The 24127-nt window shown below is 36.5% G+C and overlaps 1 protein-coding gene across 1 annotated transcript; it reads left to right on the top strand.

The window, feature by feature from the left end:
- Positions 1-1960: 1960 nt before the first annotated feature.
- Positions 1961-23973, top strand: LOC121734997 (gamma-gliadin-like). Its single transcript, XM_042125664.1, has 6 exons — positions 1961-1987; positions 2631-2741; positions 3876-4343; positions 4429-4656; positions 22541-22732; positions 23902-23973. Exons 1-6 carry the CDS (start codon positions 1961-1963, stop codon positions 23971-23973), a joined length of 1098 nt encoding a protein of 365 aa, XP_041981598.1.
- The last annotated feature ends 154 nt before the right edge of the window (positions 23974-24127 follow it).

Genomic DNA, 24127 nt, shown 5'->3' on the forward strand with positions numbered 1-24127 from the left:
ACGTTCTCACAGAAAACCGGCGTGAAACAGCGCTTGCGCTGTGTATCGCCGAGTGAGTGAGTTTACCGGAGGCCCAATCCCCTACCCTATTCCCTTCCCTACCCTCCCCTATTACCCTATTCCCTCTTAAAAGGCCGGCAACGCACTTGCAGCTCTTATGATGCTGCGAGTGTCCATGGGCGACGGAAGTTGCTTTCCATCAGGTGACCCGTTTGCTCGTTTGCCCCCTTATTTCATAAAAAAACACACTTTTGCATTTACAATATTAATAATATTAATATTGTAAATGCAAAAGCAAAACAGATATGTAGGAATACTGAAAGCAATGTTTTGCAAATCTTAGTTTTCAAAGAATATGCTTCAGAGAGAATTAGTCACATTTGATTGAAAAGCTTTTGCTATTGAATGTCCATATAAATAGAATAGAATAGAATAGAATATACTTTATTGCGTTCAAGATATTGTACAAACATAAAATACATTCATCAAAGATACAAGAACGCAAAGGCGGCTTTATTGCTATTGAGCAATTTCTTCCAAGCGACCTTTGGTATCTATAGGAGTACAATAACAATTAACTTAGGGTATACTGTGCTCTAATAAAAACTATAAGCATTGAAACTTAACAACTAACTTAAATTCTAATAATATTATATAATACATATATGCCTAATAATTACATAAACATTTACATTCTAATACACAAATAATAAGTATATTATAAACTAATAAATACTCTATAATAATCAAATATTAATATACTAAAAGTAATTATTGTAATCCTCTAAACATACCTACATGTGAGTAAAAATAAAAATAAAAAGAAGGAGAAGGATAAGTAATTTGCGATGGCTGAATTACCATTACATTCAAATAACATTACTTACGGTACATATTATTATTGTTAGGGAGTGACTCTAAATAATGTTTTTTAATTAACGATTTAAAGTTAGAAATGCTCTTAGCTTCCCTTATATTAGTTGGTAAAGAGTTCCATAAAAGTATCGACCTGACCGTGAAGGACTGTCCATAAAAATTTGTTTTGTGATTTGGGATTTCGAGAAGGAGGTTAGTCGAAGAGCGCAATTGTTTAGAATCCGATGTTCGGAAGTTAAATCGATCCTTAAGGTAAGACGGTGCCCTCGGATCGTGTAGCAACGTGTACAAGGAGGATAGAACACGCATATTACGACGAAGACGTATGGGCAACCAAGAAAGCCTAGAACGGTACTCCGATATGTGGTCAAATTTACGCAGACCAAAGACAAAGCGAATTGCCATGTTTTGGAGACGCTCTAGCTTATTTAATTTTTCTTCAGTAAGGTCTACAAAACATGTATCTGCGTAATCTAATATAGACAAAAATAAGGATTCGGCTAGCAAAATTTTGGTTTTAAATGTATGCAATCAATATCCTGTTCAACAACGGTAAAAGAAAACAAATTGACAGATATTTGACAACTGTCACAAATTCACAATACTGGTCACGAATACATCAAGATATACATCAATGACTAAAATAGCGGTTGGCTCTTGAACTACAATAGCTCAAACTTGTCAACTAAACGACCAAACAAAAAGCCTCTTTTCAAGTTGGCCAATGATTGTCACCATGATCGCGAAGCCTATAAATAGCATGTAGAGGTGAAATGGATAGGTGACGGATGTACGTATAATTTGTCGAGTTATATCCAACCCAGCCAATAGATTATGACTGAAATATAATAATAATAATACTCCCCACACCGATTTCGGTGACGGTGGCCAGTTTCATTGAAACCGGGCCAACGCAGGAGTAACTTTATAGTGCCCAAGTGTGTGCGCAGTACACAAGAGCACTCTCTCTTCCATCACTCTTATAACCCAGTGGGATGGAAGAAATAAAAATAAAAATCTTACTTGTCAGACAATCATGTGATCAGCCTGCATTGTACTATCAGAGAAGTTAATTCCTAAGCAGATGGCGGACCTAAATAATTTGGTCGCGGTATGTCAAACCCAATCACAGCAAACATTGAATTGACATACGCCGACCAAACGATGTAGGTCCGTCAACTGCCTAGGAATCAATTTCCTCGATGGTACTAACCAAACTTGGAAATAACATATTGTTTCCAACGCAGGAATCGAACCCACGACCTCCGAGTTGAGAGCCACGCTCTTAACCACTAGACCATGGAGATTGAAATATTATGTAGACTTGATATAGCCCGGCCAAATTTGTAGGTCCTGATGGTAAAATCGAAGAAATTGATTCATAGGCAGCATAGGTCTGTCACCTACGTCACTTGTTCGGATTATGTGAATTCAATGTAATCGTTATCGCAGCTGCCAGCTGGGTTTGACAATACGCGACCAAATTACGTAGGTCCGCATTCTCCTTATGAATCAACTTCCCTGAGAGTACAACTGTTTACTGTACGTCGAGCATGAACAATCACAAACGAATATTCCCCTCTACACGTTTATTTGCTTGGTCCATTGGCTTGCGTGGAGAGGACGCATAATTTGTTATCAATCCAATATCATCCATCCTCTTATACCATCCATATTCAGAATTCCTTACATCTATCAGGTATCCCCCACTCGAAAAGGCACTTTATGTAATCGTAATAACGTTCATTTTTCAGCAGTACGAGGGTGTGCCTGGGAAGATATCTGATGTGCTGACAGGACAGGGACCGTTCCAAGCGGCGATAGCGGGTCACCTGTACTCTCCCATCTCTGTCTACCAGCAAAGGGTTAGTTGAGACAAATGTAGACTATAAAGTGGGTACTTTAAAGCAATTCCGAATTTGACAACCTTTCAAAAATGGTTACCCTTTTTATTAGAATTAGGGTGAGTTCACATTGAAACGATACGCGACGGCGCACAATAAGTAGCGTTGCAAAATTTTACCGCTATATAACATTTAATTTTATATTATGCGTTAATACTTCAACATGCATTTCATTAAATTTCGTTTCACTGTGAACTAACCCTTGGCACAGATTAAGAAATGTTTTAATCCTTCGATCGTGGATTCTTGGAAATCTATTGTTATTGTCTATTGTGTCTCGCTCACCGGTGAGCTTATGGGGCTGTATATATGGGTTAAGATGATAATTTATACTGTTTCTAATAATGTTCAATTTTTATCCCAATTAATTTCAATTTCTACACTTGCTAGTTGTTATATACAGTACAATACGAATGGCCATCGAGATATGCCATGGTGCCACAGAAAACTGCTAAACAGTTCAAAACAATTGCCATTGCTCATAATTTTGCATCTGCATTATAAAGTTATAAAACGTGTATATTAATTTAACGGGACTAAGCTATGGGGTGCCCAAATGGGTTTTTTGGGACGACACACCTGGGTCCCTGATGTTTACGATGTCCACAACCTCCCCCTACCTCCGACTCCCCCTTTTCCTCCCCTTTTTCCTCCCCCTTTCACCCAGGCCATGTTGTGGACGTTTTATGTACGTATTTTACGCGCGAAATATTTTATGGAACCTTTATTGATGGGTGCAAAATTTTCTCAATTCGATTCGGCGAAATTTAGGGTTATGTGAATTATTATTTATGCGTACAGCTGTGCTGTATTTAGGATAGTTTATTATACTATAAACTTGTCTATTTACGGTTCATGTTGGTACAGGATTGACCAATACAATACATGGCCATTACGAAAGTGCGAGGCATATTGATCGGAATTGCTTGTGCACGCCGAAGACCGTAATCTTTGTGGCAATCATGGCCATACAATAGCCCAACGCGAGAATGGCCCTTGCAAAGAATAGAATAATATTATACGTCAAACAATTTCCATAGATTATTATTCTGTAACATATTTCATTTTAAAAATGCTTATGTCTCTATTTTTCAGGTTCCACCACAGACCTACGAAGTGGGGCCTCCAGTTCCTTCGCAGTTGGCCTACTCGGAGCACAGGGTCTCAGTTCCCAACTTCAACCAATTCAACCTGCCACAAAAACAACAGCAAATACCGCAACAAATCCCACAACAAATCCCAATTTTCAACCAGAAACAAAACTTCGATCAACCCCAGTATCAACAGTTTCAACAAATCCAGCAACTCCTTCAACAGATTCCCAATAACCATTTCCTTCAACCTATCCAGTATAACCAGCAAGCAGCTTTGCAACCAAATCTACAACCAGCCCCGCAACCAGCATTTCAGTTCCCCCAACAGTTGCAACTTCAGCAAATTCCTCATCAACCCAATACAGTTTTTAATCAGAATCAACAAAACCAACAGAGCTTTCAAATCAACCAAAGAGACCTTAAAGGACAACCGAACCCACAACATTTTTTTGAAAAACAGAATATACAGGTAAAGTGTAAAATACTAGAAATTAGAAAGAATCAAATCGTAATTTAATATTTAGATTTTTCTCACAAGTGTAAATTTTTTTCAGGCATATAACCAGAAACCACAGAACGCTTTGAGCTACGCAACATTTATATACAATCCAGTGGACTCATTTCAGCAACCACAAATTCAACAGCAGCACCAAGAGCAGCAGTACCAGCAAGTTCAACCGCAGCAACCTCGACCACAAATACAGTATCAGCTAGAACATCCACTGCTGGGAAACTATAACCCTCCAATACCGATTCAACATCAACCGCAAATTCAAAGGTTGGCAATTCAACCCCAACTTCAAAATCAACGGTTTGCAATTCAACCCCAACTTCAATTCAACCAACTTCAACTACAGCCGCAGCAGTACGATGTGCCCGCTCATACAAAAACTTATCAACGAGAAGCAAAGCAAGAACAGGAGTTCCGAAATATTTTAACCCCCTTACCAGCACCCACTTTTCCACCCGTCCAATATTTTGGAAAATTCGCCCCCTCTATTTTAAATTATCAGCGTTAGTTACTTTGTAAATACAAGTAGTATTTCATTGCCAAAAATTATGCGTGCTATAATATTTTGTATAATATTTCAATTGGTGGATATTTTACTAGATTGTAATTTGTAAAGTTTATATAATAAGTATTTTAAGGTAAATAAATAATTAATCATATTATTTTATGTTTTATGATATGTAAAAACAAAAAAAAGGTAAGAGAAGAGAATAAATGAGCTTCACTGCTTAGTATTTGTGAGAGCCTTAATTTTGGGCTTAGAAAATGTCTTATGGAGTATTGCTATATAAAATCTAAACACATCAAATATCTGCTTCTTATTTACAACTGTGTGAAACTGAAAATAAAATATCCTTTACAATATACAAAATGTCAAATCTCAGTAGGACGGACATATTTCTCCAAACTAACATAAAAGCAACAATAAAAAAACCCCTAAGCTTTTATATTGTGATATATATGATGCGCGCGCGAGATGCTGAGCCGAAATTGATAAAAACAGCAGTTTCTGTTAATGACAATACACGGAGAGGATAATGGCGACCCTCGACCCTTACTTACGACCTGCAGCTGCCTTGAAATGTGCCAGTTACTTGCCTCTGAATGTGTTATAATGATTTTGAATATGCCAGAATGTAGACTGGCCAAGAAACACCAGTTTTTAAATTCAAATGATTTAAAAATATGTACTCTCACTATAAAAAAGTCGGTATTTTTGACCCAATATTTTTCCTAATATGTACCTTAAAAAGCAACTCCAAGCTATAAAATAAATTACAATTTAAGTTCATTGCTCTTTAATTGTTCACAAATTTATTTATTCTTATTCTCATTTAAATTAATGGGTATGTAAACATATCGTTTTCGCCTCCGCAAAATATGATTAAAATTTAAACTAGAATTATGGGATTGACACAAATCTCACAATATGTGCTTGAATATAAACATTTGTATTAGGGCCTCATCACTGTAAGCTTCATCTTAGCCTCAAAACTACGCTAAATACTGTCCACAATAAATGCCTTAAATTTTTAATAAATTCGGGCGAGCTACTGGCTAATGCGAACGAAGCATAATAGAGAGAAGTTCAAAATATCTTTGTGACGTTAACTGTACCCCTCCCCCCCGCCCATCACGGACATGTGCGACGTACACTCCGCGAAATATGTGCCTTGTTAGTCTTGTTACTACAGTTTTTGTTTTAGTTTTTAAGTAGCTCGTGCGCATAAAAGCTAGAGTTCAGTAGTATACTTGTATTATAACAAAAGTTTGTTGGTCTGTATTGTATGTTACCTCTTGACACACAAACCGCCTAGAGGGAACGCGGGTGCAGTACGTAGTCCTCTGATTCCTCCTTCAAAATAGAGCCTATCTAATTATTATTTTTATAAATATCTTCAGAAAGAGTGACTCTATGCCTACGATCGACGACGATCTTTCGAATTTATTTTATGGACGGGGTACGGGGCTTTAATTTTTTGCGATTTTTGAAGGGTCATATTTTTTTATTTATATGTAAATTTAGAAAAAATCGAATGTAGAGGCATAGCTTTAACAAATTTCAATATTGTATAAAAATCATTTGTCTAGACGCATTGTCCAGGGAGTAAATTGGGGAATACGTTTGTATGGAAAAACCAATGAGTTTCTAAAATACTAGAGTAGCAATGTCTTACAAAAGATTCTCAGAAATGCGTAACCACTTTTTTGTTCAAAAGACAATGTCAAGTCATATATTCGTTATATCATTATGTATGTGAGATATGCCTGCAGGCATCTTCGAAGTGGCAACGCGTTGCTACCGTAAACTTCCAATCTAGTTACGTTAGTAACATAGAATCACCATAGAATATCATTGGGAAAAACAGTGTTAGCGTTTTTCATTTTGACAAACGAATTTCAGCGCTGCTAAGTGTTTACATATTGTTTCATATCTGTTCGGAGGTATAAATCGTGTGGTGTTTTGCAAAAATTGTTAGCATCGCGTGATAACTGATAAAAGAATTTTGGCGAATTAAGTTGCAGGCGGGTGGCGACATCCAGTAACATAAGTAGATGTTACTTAACTGCGATACTTTTGATGATTTATCTTTCAGTCAAATGTTTAAAGTGTCAAATTCCAACATGGTAGAGCATAATATTATAAATCGGCCATTTATAAATCGAGGACCTAAATCCCAGCTATCTCCAGGATCACTGATATCGCTTGGCAAAGCTGTGGAGAGCTGTCACTCAGTAAACTGTCATCTGTCTGTCACATGACAGTGTAGAGTTGTGCAGTGGATATCGACATTTTTGGAGTTTTTAAAGTTATCACAGGCTAAGTACAGACTAAGCTATTACACTGTGCTATTACTATAAACCCCGCGTTCCACTTGACGTTAAAAACGATCAAAACGCTCAAAATAGGAGGCATTAGAGGGAAATACGAGCATACGAGCGTGAACTTTTTAAATGGCTGCGTGATGTTGTCATAGACGAAGGTCCAAAGTAGGGCCAAAAAATAAGGCTACTTCTGTTTGGACCAATTTGACAAGTACATAATACATATACTTCTTTTTGACACATTAAAACCTTTATCTTGAAATTTTCTGATGTCGTTAGCTTGATTTTCATCTCTATCGTGTTAGCCCGATTCTGTTTACGATGTTCTAAATTTTTTCCAACCTTTCAGATTCCATGTAGTCCTGGATATTACCCAAAATCAGTTATAATATAATGTTGACTGTACTCACATAACGCTAAGTTCGCAAGGTTTCGGGTAGAGATATGATATCTTATATTAATTTACTCAGTTTATTGAAATAATCTCTGCTAACCATGTGGAGATACCATCAGATCGAATATTAGCTTATCTCGGAATAAACAGACTTTAAGACCTGTATCTAGATTCTGTATTCCAAAATGTAGAGACCCAGAAAAACGGATAAAAAACATGTAGTATAATATAATATAATATAATATTACTAGCTGTCCCGGCAAACATTGTTTTGCCATAATATTTCGCCCATATTATTTTATTGAAGTGACTAAATAAGTATGGCACCGTGGCAACGTCCATCGCTATCCCGTCGCACAAACAATGAATTTGTAATAATTTACTACTGTTTATTCAATAAATGCAGTTATCAATATAAAAAGTAGCCAGTAGCCGATTCTCAGACCTACTGAATATGCATATAAAATTTGGTAAAAATCAGTAAAGCCGTTTCGGAGGAGTACGGTAACTAACATTGTGACACGAAAATTTTATATAATTACTAGATGTCCCGCGCAGCTTCGCCCGCGTAAATTAGAAATTTTACAGAATCCGTATGTACATTTTCCCATAAAAAATATTTCCCCCGTTTTTCCCACATTTTCCTGAGTTTCTTCTGTCGTATTAGTCTTAGAGTAATAATATAATATAACCTTCTCGATAAATGATGAGTCTTACTCGATAAATGATCTATCTAACACTGAGATAAGTTTTTAAATCGGACCTGTAGTTTCTGAGATTGACGCGTTCAAGCAAACATAAGGTTTCAGGTTTATAATATTAGGTAGATATAGATTTTTTTTAATTATCGCTTGACAAACTCGAGTCTCGATCTAAAAGACTATGAAATGGTATAATATGGTAGTGATGATGATGATGATGATGATGAAGAATGTAATTTGCATAGTAGCATATGCTTTCTGTTCTTAAAACAACGCCGAAACTCCCAAACTTGTATCTATAAAGAATCAGGAATTCTCTCAGCACCTTCCGAACCACGGTATACCAGGTATATCTCGGTGCAAAATCTTACTTGTTGGTAGCATATGCTTAGAATACTTCTCACGAAACTGAAGTCACCATATGTTTCCCTATAAGTTTTGAGGAGTTCCCTCGATTACTTATGGATCCTTCATCAGATCACCACTTTTCTGAATATAATACCAAATTGGGATGATACCCTATATACCAAAAGAAAAATTTTGAAAATCGGTTAACAAACGGCGGAGTAATCGTTGAATATAAGAAAACGAACATAACACCTCCCCCATTTTGAAAGTCGGTTAAAATTGTAGCCTATGTGTTATTTATTTAATATTTTAATCAGCACATGAATTGAATAACAAAATTTTTTTCAAATTAATCGTAGCACCATCTGTCAGGACAAACTAAAATTGAAATAGAATAATATTGAATGCGATGATAGCGCCGTCCGCCGGATCTAATGTAAAACATTCCAAAATCAACAACTCCTTATAAATAAGAAATTAATTGAAAAAACATTTTCCAGTAGACCAAACTGTTAATCTAAACCATTCTCGAATCTCCACGAACACACACAAAAAATTTCATCAAAATTGGTCCAGTCGTTTAGGAGGAGTTCAGTCACATACACACGCACACAATAAATATATATATTAAGATATAGGTAAGTAACTCATATTATGAGAAATTCCATAATATAGACCTTTTTAATTCTGTCATGAATATTATAAGGCTGGTCTTAACATATTATCTATTTATGATAGGTCTATCTTAATCTGGATCTGCCTGCAACAACAAATTATACAATATATTATACATCTTCAAGTCTTACTTTAAAACACATCTATATATTAATACGTGAGTCAAAAACTTTGTATCCCTTTTGACGAAAAATGGGGAAATTTAGGTGAATGAAATTTTGCACAGATATAGTTTATATGGTGAAGGAGTGCATCGAGCTAATATTATTTTGAAATTATGCTTTTATCATACATTTTGTTAACAAATAAAACATTACACACACTACAACACACACACTAGGAAAAATGACAGATTTTTGAGTGACAAGCCTATGCATACGAAATATACTCTTTCATTTATGGTTGAGGTCTGTTGACAACAAGGTGACAAATTGAAAATAGATTATAGTTTTTTTTTATTGAAGCGCATAGACAATGCTTACACGGCCAGTCTGAGATCAGCTGAGTCCCAGAGACAAGAGTCAAAAAAAATATGATGAAGTCAATATTATTTTTTTACAAAATATAGAGTAGTAGTCCTAATGTCGTTGAAACTAAGGTCGAATTTCGGCCATTGGGCGATCTCTAGTATTATATTATTATGTGTACAATTGTAAAACATCCTATCTTTCTTAAAATAAATAATGTATATTCATGTTTTTTCAAAATGGACCAGGAAGTAAGCAGCAATACAATCCACCAACACGTTGGTGCCGAAGCTTTGTTGTAACTTGTACCATGTCAAAAAGTGTAATATCATATCTCAGACCAATGATATTCTATGTTACTAACGTAACTTTAATAAAGCAAAACAAACAAAACTAGATATTAATTACATTTGATCTAAATCTAGGACTTGATTCAGACTCAGACCTTTGAAGTCAGTAATTAGTTACAGACACTAGGACCTAGGTCTTTCTGTCTGGTCCTAGTAACTGAATTGACTGAAGTCCTTGGCTTTATAACATAGAATAGTTATTCATGTTTATAGTTGAAATGATGAAGGACTCTTGCTTTATAGAGAAATGCTTGGAATACACGAACATGTTGTTAGACGAAGTACCTATGTAATTGTTGTACTTCAGAATAGATTAATGACAATGATTTACATGATGTCACATAAAAGACAGTAAGTACTTAATGTTCTCCATGTTGGCCCATGGACCATGGTCCATCCTTAATATTACGAATGCGAAAGTGTGTCTCTCTGTCTGTCTGTTGCCTCTTCACATTCACTTTTGTTGCAATTTGGTATGGCGATCGGTCGAATAGGAGTCGGGGAAGGGACCCACATGGGCCCCTTTTTATCCCGTAAAAATGCGGCTAACCCCGCTGCGCCCCGTCATAATGTGTGAGTATCGTTTATAATTCCGCACAAAGGCCATGGTTATCGGCCAATGCGCAGTCCGTATAACCTCAGAATATAATTATTTTTGACAACAAACATTACATAATTAATGACTTTCGCCTTGACACTGAGATCATAATTATCATCAGCTAACGTGTGGATATGTCGCAGCTGACTGGTTTAAATAGCCGTTCAATCAAACAGCTAGCCCTTTGACTGAACAACGCCATTCAATCACACGGCTATACGTCGTTTAGCCGACTTGTTGACTACAACGTTCAACATTACAGCTAGACGACGCTTAGTCAACTGGTTTGTTTTTGTTTTGGCGGGGGGCTGCGCCCCCCGTGCCCCCCTTTTATTTGACGGCGGTCGCCGGCTGCTGCCGCAGCACGCTCGCTGCGCTCGCTCGGCTCCCTCTGTGTTGTGGTCTAAGTTCTAACCTAACCTAACCAACTTTTGGACTTTCTGGATTGTGTTTGTTTTTGTTTTGACGGGGGGCTGTGCCCCCGAACCCCCCTTTCGGGGGAGGCTGCGTCCATCCATTTTATAATCCCGTAATTTTTCCTCGAATATTTGTTGAAATTTTAATTCACTCGTATGTGCCTCCACAATTTTTGTCGCTTTAATAACACTTGTAACTTTTATTAACTACTTTCTTTCCGAAAAACACCCAAAAAGACCAACAAACACCTGCTAGTTGACGCCATATTGTAAATAAAACGCACCTAGCGCCGCAGCGGTGCACGCTGAACTACTTCAATTAGACGGCGGCTTTTGAATCAGATGTAGTGTTGAACGTTTTAAACGACTAAAATATTCAATTTAAAAGCTAGACGTGTGATTGAATGGCGTTGTTCAGTCAAAGGGCTAGCTGATTGATTGAACGGCTATTTAAACCAGTCGGCTGCGACAGATACATAGGAGCTTTAAATTATTTTAAGTCATTGAAAATTATGTTTCTATGATATAGTCCGGAATAAAATATAGGAGAAAATTCTCTGAATTTTCTTTTTAATCGAAATCGTTAAAAGAAACTGCGTTTTCGCTACGTCAAAAAATTAATTCCAAACCAAACAGACTAAATTAGGTAGCTGTGTCTATATACAGATACCTAATTAAGTCTGTTTGGTTATGTTAACTAAATGATAGTTATTTGTTGTGACTTGTGTATCTAATAATATTGTGTCTAATAATATTGTAAATATAAAAATTCACAACATGAAGGGGAGTTCCCGTCCTTTTAATGTATGTAAATTTGTTTCAACGATTATAAGCCCCACATTTTTGAGTTTGGATTTAATACCCACTTATTCAGGTTATTACCCACGGTAATACAAAAATGACTGCTAATAGACATAATTACGCAGGAAAACCGTGTGAAACGTATCAAACAACGTGATTTGCAGAAGCGTAGTCGGTCCGACTCATGTTGACACGTGCCGAATCTCTACATAGTATAAATTATAAATCCATACTAATATTATTAATGCGAATTTGTGTGTAAGTCTGTCTGTCTGTGTGTTACCTCTTTACGTTCAATACGCTGAACCGATTTTGCTGAAATTCGATATAGAGATACTTGGAGTCCCAGGAAATGATATAGGATATTTATCCCGCCAAAATGGACAGTTTTCGTGCGATAAACGAACGAACGAGCAACATATCTGACGAATAATGTAAAACTAAGTAGCGTGTCGCTGTCTATTGTTACAGGGTGTAAAACTAAGTGATAGTGCTTTAGGGTGTGTATGTGTACCTTATATAGAGTTCACTGTGAAAGTGCAGCGCTGAAAGAATCACATTTGCGTGGGCAATTCTATGACGTTGGGGCATTTGTCATGAAACCATGGAAGTTAAAAGTACCTCTTTCAACGTTGCTACTTCCACAGTTAATTCTATAATATAAGGCAAATTCAAACCCTCTAAGCATTATCAGTTAACACTTAGTTTTGCTACATCCTGAAATCTTTATATTGTGTTTGAAAATCCTTAAAAATGTTTTGATGCGGGTTTTTTAATAAATAGAGTGATTCAACTAAAATGTTTAGTATGTATAGTGATTTGTGTAGTAGAAAAGAATAATCCTTAGAGGCGACGCCGAGGCGGTCAGCGGCTTGTGTTTAATAAATTGCCAAATATAAGCTTTCGCGGCCGTGCGGACAGACAGATCGTGTCTATATGTGGCTACACGCGGTGTTTATATGTTATTAATATATTATTGTTACTTGTTAAATTAATATTAATTACATATATTTAAATTATATAAGACTGTGAATAGTGTAAACTGACACGGTAAGTTTTATATATTTTTATTTGAAACGCGCAGCAATTTCTTTTTTTGAATTAAAAGCTGTATCTTTTCTTACATCTATTCCCGTGCCTCAAAGTATATGCATACAAAATGTTACTGATTGATTCGTTTATATTGGTAGTTTAGTTAAAATCGTTTCCCTTCCTTTTCTCTTCCGGTCAAACAGTTTAAAAGGAAATTCAGCTTAGCTTTTTGAGCTTATCTATTCACAAGTGCTCTTGATTATCAACGTCAAAAAGTTACCTGATAAGATTAACTATTAAAAACCTCGGAATTTGGACTACGAAATAAATCTTACCTGGGTACAATCAAATCTTATCTAAGTACAAACATTATTCAAAACTACATTATTTATAACACTTTAGTGTCATGTTCTATTAAAATACTTAGGTGTAAAACTGTCCTTTTAAAGTCTAGCTAATATTTATGAAACTGAGCTTATTTTAAAGTTAATGACTTTAGAATATAGGTGGGCTAAACTTAGCCGCACATTAATAAATTGGCGCACTCAGTAAAACTTTTAAAAATTGATTGGTTAAAATTAATTCATAACAATATATCTACAACCGAACACAGAACCTCCTTTAACAGCCGCACTAACAGACTTCTAATGATTATTAAACTTTAATTTAATGAGGAGTTTGACAGTTAAAGTATGGGGCTTATGTCTAAGTATTCATTTTAATTAGAGTTAAGTGTTTAATTTTCGTCTCTGTGTGCGGCAGTTAATCGGTTAAAACGTCTATACTGCCAACAACTTACGGTTTTTTTTAAATTAGAACAGGAATACACTTTATTTTATGCTACAAATAAATGAATTTAAATAATTTAGGGAATAAATTATTAATTTATTTTAAAGGATAATTATTATCCTTGGTCATTTACCAGGAATGAAAATCTTCTTACTTTCAAAATCGACACGATCTTTGAGAAGGTAAACAACGTGAATATATTACAGACAGACAGACACACTTACACGTTTAGATTGTAAAAACATGTAGAGAAGACTATTAAAACTTTATACTTTCAATATAATTGATAAATTGAAAAACAATTCTTCGATTGTAAGTAATTTATTGTTTACATTTTTACAGTGTGTCGATGTCTATTGTAAATCTATTATTTAATGTTTAAAATATGTCTGTCTGTCTATGTGATAGATGATGCCTCTCAACGTTAAAGTTATTTAACCGATTTGGATAAATTTTGATTTGAAATTTCCAGTGAAAGCACGGATAATTTTTAATGCTGCAAATTGCAATATTAAAATTTACTGGTAGATAAGTAATCGAATGTCCAAGCAAAAAACAGGCAATATTAAGTAAGTTATATTTTCGCAATTTTTAACTGATGGATGATTCCATAAAAAAAACTATCCAAAATAAAGTATGGGGGTCCAATATGGAATGCAAGTCCCGTGCATACAAACGATTTAAACGCGAGCAATGCGCCGCGCCAGCTTTTAGTGTTATGAGTTATAACCAACCATATTATTATAGTGTTGTAACTAACGATAGTGAAAAAAGCGCCTAAACTTTCTTCACATTTAGGTTACAATAAATTCAAACGGCAATGGCAAAAAACGGGACCCCAATGGATTTGTCATGTCTGTATGCCTGTCCGTACTCCGTCCTTACGTCATAGTCACTCTTATTAGTAAAAAAGTTTAACATAATCTTGATTACAAATTGTAATCAAGATTATGTTAAACTTTTTTATTATGTTTAACTTTTTTTTGTAATTTACAGTAGTGCAATGCATGCGTCGTAAAAAGTCGGTAGGAATATGAATTTCAGAATTAGAAATTATTATTATTATTATTGGTCCTCAGCTCTGGATATATGTCGCAGCCGACTGGTTTAAATAGCCGTTCAATCAAACAGCTAGCCCTTTGACTGAACAACGCCATTCAATCACACGGCTATACGTCGTTTAGCCGACTTGTTGACTACAACGTTCAACACTACAGCTAGACGACGCTTAGCCAACTGGTTTAATGGCAAATTAACTAGGACGACCATTAGCTTAATATGTAATATTATGGGAGAATCGGAAAACTTTTTGTATTTTATTGAAAGATTATTCAAAATTCTGAGGCGTGTTTTGTGACGGTCGCCGGCTGCTGCCGCAGCACAGTCACAGTTCTAACCTAACCTACTTTTGGACTTTCTGGATTGTGTTTGTTCTTGTTTTGAAGTAGCAGCGCTGAAAGACGAAATATTTCTTTCACTTTTGTATGGGCAAGGGCCTGAGCGTCAAGAGTTTCCCCATACAAAAGTGAAAAAAATTTTTCGTCTTTCAGCGCTGCTACTTTCACAGTGAACTCTCTACAAGGAACACGTACACACCCTAAAGTATTATCACTTATTTTTGTTACACCCTGTATACTGTATAGGCTAGGCAGTATAGGCCTGTCGCAGCCAACTGGTTAAAATAGACCTTCAATCAAACAGCTAGCCCTTTGACTTAACAATGCCAGTCAATCTCATGGCTAGCTTTTTAATTGAATATTTCAGTCGCTCGAAACGTTCAACACTACGTCTAATTCAAAAGCAGCCGTTTGATTGAATTAGTTCAGCGCTCAACACCGCGGCGCTAGGTGCGTTTTGTATACAATATGGCGTCAACTAGCCGGTACTGTTTTGTGATTTGTATTAAGATATTTTTCGTAAATATACGTTACAATTCTTATTAAAGTGATAGAAATTATGGGGGCACATACAAGTGAATCAAAATTTTAACCAATATTCGAGGAGAAATTACGGGATTATGAAATGCATCACCAAGGTATTAATTTCAATTATTGTTTTCAAAATTAGTTAGAATACAATTTATTCTGCTTATTATCATTGCGCTTGTGTAATCATAACACTAAACTATACTATTAGTCAGCTTAGTTAATTTGCGATTTAACCAGTTAGCTAAGCGTCGTCTAGTGTTGAACGTTGCAGTCCACAAGTCGGCTAAACGACGTATAGTCGTGTGATTGAATGGCGTTGTTCAGTCAAAGGGCTAGCTGTTTGATTGAACGGCTATTTTAACCAGTGGACTGCAACAGGCCTATGGGCGGCAGCATCCTAGGATGACAGCAGAGTTCCTTACATAGGGGCGACAAAATGGAAGTGGCCTATACTCATAAAAAATACAAATCCGGCCCTGTCGATCCTACAAAAACTATTACATGGGCGGACTAGGTACCAAGTTATATAATTTGATCTGTTGTTCTTATAACTTAATTGTTACGCAAAAGAGAATGCATATTTCAGACCCGTTGGTAACCGCATACCACATACCTGACATGTTGATCCGGGCTAAGGCCGGCAAAAGTAATCCACGAATATCTACCAAGGTCAGCTCATTGCTAACTAGATCGGATTCGATTTGTGATGTTTGGGACCGCTGAAAATAACTACAATGGCCGCCCACGACTTTTAGGACGGCTGCATACGTTTTCCGAATTCGTTTGTCGTATTCAGAAATACGAATGCATGGAAGTAGAAAATACCTACATTAACTGCCGCACACGTTCGTTTTTCTCCGTACGGAATGAATTCCGCACGTACGTTTCAATTGCAAGCCGGCGGGTTCGCACGTGAAAATAATCGGCCAAGTGCGAGTCGCACTCGCGCACGAAGGGTTCCGTACCGTTATAGAGCAAAAATAGGCCAAAAATTGTGTTTTTTTGTTTGGGAGCCCCCCTTTATTATTCATTTTATTTAAAATTTTATTATTAAATCTATACTAATATTATAAAGAGGTAAACTTTGTTTGTTTGTTTAATTGTAATGAATAGGCTCAAAAACTACTGGACCGATTTATTTGATTTACGAGTAACATAGGCTACTTTTTATTTTGGAGAATATAGGGTTCCGTAAGATATTTCAGTTTTTCGGAAACAACCAGAAAATTTACTTATTTTGCCTACGCTGCCTAAACTATAAAAGATAGAACTATACAATGTTCTAAGTAAACGTAGGTCTTATAAATATCTACAAAAATGTCCGCGACACACTATACCTATCTATGTTGAGTGAGGCACAACAACCATTTTCTTATTTAAAAATGTAGATTTTTTTGGACTACATTTAAACGAGTTTATTTTGCTTATGCTAATGATCCTTATCAAAATAAATAATTTCATCACTAAGTATAGTTTATGTAGATTATATTTGCTCTTCGAATGATTAAAATTGGACGTTTGGTTTAGAAGTTATGGCGAAATTAAAATATTGCGATTTACGCCCGTTTCGAAGTGGGCGCTACCAAAGCCACAGAATAGATAATAATAGTACGAGTACCAATGCAGGGGTGCGCATTGTACACATTGAAAAGGTCTACAGAAAACTCCGCGATGGTATTTTTTTTTTATGAAATAAGGGGGCAAGCGAGCCAACGGGTCACCTGATGGAAAGCAACTTCCGTCGCCCATGGACACTCGCAGCATCAGAGGAGCTGCAATTGCGTTGCCGGCCTTTTAAGAGGGAATAGGGTAATAGGGGAGGGTAGAGATGGGAAGGGAAGGGAAGGGAAGGGAATAGGGGAGGGTAGGGAAGGGAATAGGGGAGGGTAGGGAAGGGAATAGGGTAGGGGATTGGACCTCCGGTAAACTCACTCACTCAGCGAAACACAGCGTAAGCGCTGTTTCACGCCGGTTTTCTGTGAGAACGTGGTATTTCTCCGGTCGAGCCAGCCCATTCGTGCCGAAGCATGTCTCTCCCACGTATAAGTATATATCTTATGGATATATCACAATAACATATTTTTTTGTCATTTACTTTTAACTTCAAATAATGGCTAATTTTCGAAGCGATTTTAACCAATACGGCAATAATCCTGATTCTATTAAATACTTCAAATACATTATTGATTTTGGCCCTTTACAGCATAATTATTACGATTTTAATTTTAAATGAATATTTTCGAAGACATTACAGATTTAAAATTGCGGGACGTAAGTAGCTTTTTGCAGCAGTACCGACCAACGCGGGCCACGGGTAGTAATGAATATAAATTATTTAAAATCAAACTACAGAATCGATTTTAATCATTTTTCTGTGACTTAGGCCATCATTTATTTTATACCCGTGCGAAGCCGAGGCGAGTCGCTAGTAATAAAATATAATTAATTAATAAATTTTTAAAAAAATGTTAAAGAACGTTTGTGCGCTAAGGCTTATTATAATGTAACTGATTTTCTCAATGATAGCAAACCTTGAGAAAAATAAGCTGACAAACCATAGGCCGCTTCTATAATATAATTAATGTACCACATTTTTACATACTAAGTGTAATTTAGCTTATTAATTATTGTTATTTTCCACCTTTTTGGTAAAAGGTGGCCCCGTGCGACTTTCTTACGCCGGTTCTTCTCGCCGGGATAGTTCCCGAACCGGTGGTAGGCCTCATGTACACGCGACGTTCTTAAAGTGTTAACTTTGTTAACCGACTTAGAAATAAATATTTTCATTTCAAATACACATATAATTGAGGATTTTGTGAAAATTTCAAGTGTCTACATGTTGCCCTTATCGATTAGGAGCCAAAAAATACCAAAAAATTAGGTTTGTCATATGGGAGGCCCCCTTAAATATTAACTTTATTTTGTTTTTAGTATTTGTTATTATAGCGGCACTAGACATATATAATCTGTGAAAATTTCAGAAGTCTAGCTATAGCGGTTCTTGAGTTACAGCCTGGAGACCGACGGATAGACATCGAAGTCTCAGTAATAGCTGGGTCCCGTTTTTTACCCTTTGGGCACGGAACTCTAAAAATGAAAACAAAATAAAACCTGGAATATCATACAAAAGTGCAAAACGCATCTCAAATCTTAAGGTTGGGACTTGGGATCGATATAAACGATATAAAATCACCTTCATATGAAGTGATTGATAAGATGCACCAGATAACGTCAGTTAAAAATCTAGAATGCACTTAAAGATTAGTAAACACTCAACAGAAATACATCAATTTTTATTATCAAAGTCAAAGTACAAAAATAAGGATTTTCAGTACATTTTTGGACATAAGTCTATGTGATGCCAACCACCAGTTCCAGAACTAGACCTATAGAATATTTACTTTGAAACCAGTAGTCCATAGCAACATTAGAATCGGGAAAGAATTGACATACTGATAGATTTTAGTGACAAAATGTCGGATTTCCTTTGTCTATTTGTCACTTCGTCTATTTTTTCGTAGAAAGAAACCATTTCTATGGCGACTATGCTAAGCTTGCAGATGATTTGGTTACATACTAATTACTGGATGTTCTACAGGGCTCTATTTTACAAATGGGAAATTACGAGGGAAACGTACATTTCCCCAAAAAATGTCCTTCCCTGTGACTTACTCTACATCTGTGCCAAATTACATAAAAATTGGTCGACTACTTTGTGAGGTTAACGCGTTCAAACAAACAAAATCTTTACCTTTACAATATAAGTGTAGATTGATTATGTAAATTATACAGTAGAACATAAGTAGGTATGTATTTTAACACTTTATTACAAAGTGTTATATTAATCTGTCAAAGCGATAACCTCTCAACAAAATATAATTTCGTATTGTCAATTGAATGACGCGATAAATGACGTCACAGCTACGACGTCATAGGTTTAAATGTTTTCAGGGAAATCCATAGTGGATTTCCCTGAAAATATCCGCCTACTTCAAAAACAATTTAAAATAAGGTCTATTTATATTATCTTAAGATTTTCATCAAACTGTGCCAAAAATAGGATTATGTTTTCTAGTCATACGAATTGTATGTTATTATTTGATATGATCACCTAAACATCGTTTCGTATCAAGGTTTTAAACTTGAAATGTACGATGATGAATGAAATAGGTATGGAGATACGGAAGTTCCGAGAAAGAACATAGGATATAGTTTTCAACCCAGAAAAATGTACCTTCGAGAAAATTGATTCCTATGCAGTTGACGGACCTACGTCATTTGGCCGGAATATGTCATTTCAATGTAAGTTGTGATCTGTTGGCTGGGTATGACTTAAGAGGATACACCAGGGGCTAGAGAAATGAAAAAAAAGTACGTGTAATATCTATAGCTGTCTCCCTTACCTCAAGCCTATACCGCAGAACGCGATAGAGACAACTGCAGAAAATCCAGAAAATCAACGATTCGTTGTCCCCTGATTCCTTCTCCAAAACTTAACCGATTTAAGTAGTTTTTTCATTAAAGATTTAAAAAAGGATTGAGCTGTGTTCCTATGTTTTGCTTTTTTTTGTATAATCTAGCCAAATCTGTTTTCTGGACGTTTGAACACAGCGGAAAATCTGGCCATTTTTTTGGGTTTTTGAACGTTCATATCTTATTTTATAATTAAATTATGAAAAAAAAGAAAACATAGGGGCATTGTATTAGTGGCCGTAGATATTCAAGAAAAAAATTATAACTCTACTAGCATTATCCAGGGAGGAAACAGAGGACAACAATTGTATGGAAAAAAGGGCGGTGTGGACTCCTCTTAACGCGACCAAATTACTTAGGTCTGCCATCTGCATACGAATCAACTTCGCTGATAGTACGTCTACCAAGCGACAAACAAATAAGGCATCGATGTTGCTGGCAAAATCTAGTATTTTTTGAAATAAGTGGGCAAACGAGCAGGGTCACCTGATGGAATGCAACTACCGTCGATCGACACTGGCAACATTTTATGAGCTGCTGTATAAATCATCCACAACGGATGAAAAATCTTCATTTTTACTAAACGCGGATATAAAAAGAAACCAAAAAAGGAATTGTTTTAAGAAAATACTGACATCGATTCACCTTCGTCAAACTCCGAATCTGTTACCTGTCACAAGTTAGACACAGGGCATGTCGTACTACACAAATACTGTCAATCATGATCCACACCTATGTCAGAGGAGGCGATTTTCCGATTTTCTCGAGCTGCCGATTTTATGATATGATCAAGGAAACAAAACTAATATTCACCCGCAACTTTTTTGGTGCAGAAATTAAGAGCGGGCTGCAAAATTTGGCTGTGTTTTCTTAACGAGTAAATATTACGATCCCGGAAGACGATTGACTTAAATGAAATTGAGATTTATTTAATCATTGTATATAATTAATCTGATATTTGGCTAACGGAAAACACGATTCACTTATTTTGACTCGATAGTTATATTTTTCGAAATCATAAATCTTTCTGGGCTTTTCAACAAATATCTGTTACAATTAATTGAGTTACTATCATTAAAATAACTTGCAGTACTACAATCACACACTTAAATAATAGCTAAAGGAAATATTAGTATTGTATGTAATCACTAATCATCAAAAACATTTTTGGGACTTACGACCTTTACTTTCGTGCTATAAATTATAATGCGGGAACCGTTGTTACGCGATATTTTTCACTACAAGCTGCAGCGTAAAGCACATTGCCCGGGAGCACGATTCATGGAATCATTATATTATCACGATTAGAGGATAGCGGCATGGGCGTACCGAGGGGGGGGGGGCGGGCGCAGGGGAGGCTTTAGCACACAAACGTTCTTTAACTGCTTTTTTAAATTTGTTTAAAGGTAGATTTTGAACATTTTCTGGGATTTTATTGTATAGGCGTATACATTGGCCTTTAAAGGATTTGCTTATTTTGGCTAGTCTGAACATTGGTATTGCTAACTTGTTCTTATTTCTAGTGTTTACATTATGATTATCACTTTTCTTTTTGAAAATATTTATGTTCTTTCTAACAAGTTGGTTCGACAGACGAACTTTATAACCTATGTGATTTATTAAGGTTATAGCTAAACGAATGATTGCTGTGTATTTTTGGTAGGCATAGAATAAACCACAGCTTTTGTTAGTAGCTAATAATTATTTCATTATAAAGTTATGTTTTTGGACTCTACTTTTAGCGACCATATTCTAATCAAAGAAAAAATAAGTAAATAGATGCCTGATGAAAAGCACTTGCCGCTACACCATAGAGGGCAGAATAATTGTGCGGATGCTAATAACTTACTGTTGGAAGTTAAAAACTTTTTGACTACTTCTTCTTAGTAGATAAACAAAATTAATAATTTCATACGTGGGAGAGCCATGCTTCGGCACGAATGGGCCGGCTCGACCGGATAAATACCACGTTCTCACAGAAAACCGGCGTGAAGCAGCGCTTGCGCTGCGTTTCGCCGAGTGAGTGAGTTTACCGGAGGCCCAATCCCCTAACCCCTACCCTATTCCCTTCCCTACCATCAACTATTCCCTTCCCTACCCTCCCCTATTACCCTATTCCCTCTTAAAAGGCCGGCAACGCACTTGCAGCTCTTCTGATGCTGCGAGTGTCCATGGGCGACGGAAGTTGCTTTCCATCAGGTGACCCATTTGCTCGTTTGCCCTTATTTCATAAAAAAAAAAATATTGGGACGGAATAAGTACAAATAAATGGTGTAAATATTTGCAAGATCTTTGACCTGAAATAATATAGTTTACCAAGATCTACGTATCAAATTTATTTTTTCATTTTTTTTCAGATGCTGTTTCTCATCATCACAATCCTGATGCTGTCAGAAACCCAGCAGGCGTCCTTGCAAGACGACACCAAACTCAACCTGATAACAACATCCAAACCAATGAGGAAGAAGAAAATCCTTCCCTTTGCGCTACTCCACCATTTACAAGTGATCCCTCTCCACCACGTCCATACTGTGCATACGGAGGTCAGCGTGAGTGGTCATCAGCATAATACTACCGTACAAACTCACTCTCACATAATACCATTGCTGATACCAGTGCATTCCGTGCCAGTGCATACGGTGCCAGTGAATTCCGTGCCAGTACACTCCGTTCAAGTACATGACTTGCATGATTTAAGCGTTATTCCTCTAGCCCAAGGTAAAAGTTTCAATGATGATGACCCATACAGAAACCCCATAGGCGGGTATGGGGTTGGATGGGGTTTTGGCGGACATGGGGCTGGACATGGATTCCATTACTCGTATGGATAGCATAAGTTAATAAATTATTCATTTTTCAAAAGCGTTTCAATTCCTCTTGAAATTCAAAATTTTCTATTAGTATTCAGGTTATTGTGATTTTGTTCATTTTCACATATTTTTATATGAAAACAAGACCTAAAAAATTTAATTTTATGGCCATGTTCCTCGGCAACAAAGTTACAAATCATGCTTCGTCTAGTGATCTAGACGATCACGATCCCGCCAGATGCAGCGATAAAGATCTTATTAAGTGATCGATAAAGATATATTTTGATAGGCGGAAATAGAACGGACAAGTGTGAGCTGTGGCAAGGAATTAGAAGACTTATAGGCTACTCTTAAATTCCAACAAAGGCAGAAGGAAATTAAAATGGATGAACCGATTTTGATTTTGATATATTGATCTAAAATGGGGAAACGTAGATGAATGAAATTTTGCACAGTTATAGTTTATATGGTGAAGGAGTGCATCGAGCTAATATTATTTTAAAATAAGTTTTTTTAACAAATAAAACATTACACACACTACAACACACACACTAGGAAAAATTACAGATTTTTGAGTGACAAGCCTATACATACGAAATATACTCTTTTATTTATGGCTTAAGTCTGTTGACAACAAGTTGACAATTAGACCATGCGCGCACGGGCAACTTAGTTGCTCGGCGATTTATTTGTCTCTTTCGAAAAAATAATTGCCATGTCGCCGGGGTGCGCGCACGAGAGCGACGGCAACCCGACTTTTTTCAGTTTTTTTTTTTTGTCAAAATGCAGTCCTGCAACCATCCTGCAACCACATTCACGGTCCTTTGCGGCGGACTGCGTCTGCAAGTGGTGGGCGGAGCTTGCACACTTTGTGCAGGACTCAGGTCGCGTCCTGCTCGGTTTTACAGGCTGCCGTGCAGGCCTGCAACACCTTTCACTATTTTGCTAAGCTGGTGGACTGCACGGCAGTCCTGCCGTGAATGGGCCCTTTAACTAGATTGGCAGTTTACGACAGCAACGCGTTGCCACTTCGAAGATGTCTGCAGGCATATCTGCCCTACATAATGACACAATAACATTATGAATTGACATTGTCTTTTGAGCAATCAAGTGGTTACGCATTTCTGAGAATAT

The sequence above is a fragment of the Aricia agestis genome, chromosome 16 (assembly GCF_905147365.1).
Source record: "Aricia agestis chromosome 16, ilAriAges1.1, whole genome shotgun sequence".
NCBI lineage: Eukaryota > Metazoa > Arthropoda > Insecta > Lepidoptera > Lycaenidae > Aricia > Aricia agestis.

Coding starts and splice junctions, on each gene's coding strand:
- LOC121734997 (XM_042125664.1), top strand. CDS start 1,961: ATGGCGGACCTAAATAATTTGGTCGCG. Junction 4,657..22,540: donor AACCGCAAATTCAAAGGTTG/GCAATTCAACCC, acceptor ATTTTTTTTCAG/ATGCTGTTTCTCATCATCAC. Junction 22,733..23,901: donor CTGTGCATACGGAGGTCAGC/GTGAGTGGTCAT, acceptor TCGGTTTTACAG/GCTGCCGTGCAGGCCTGCAA.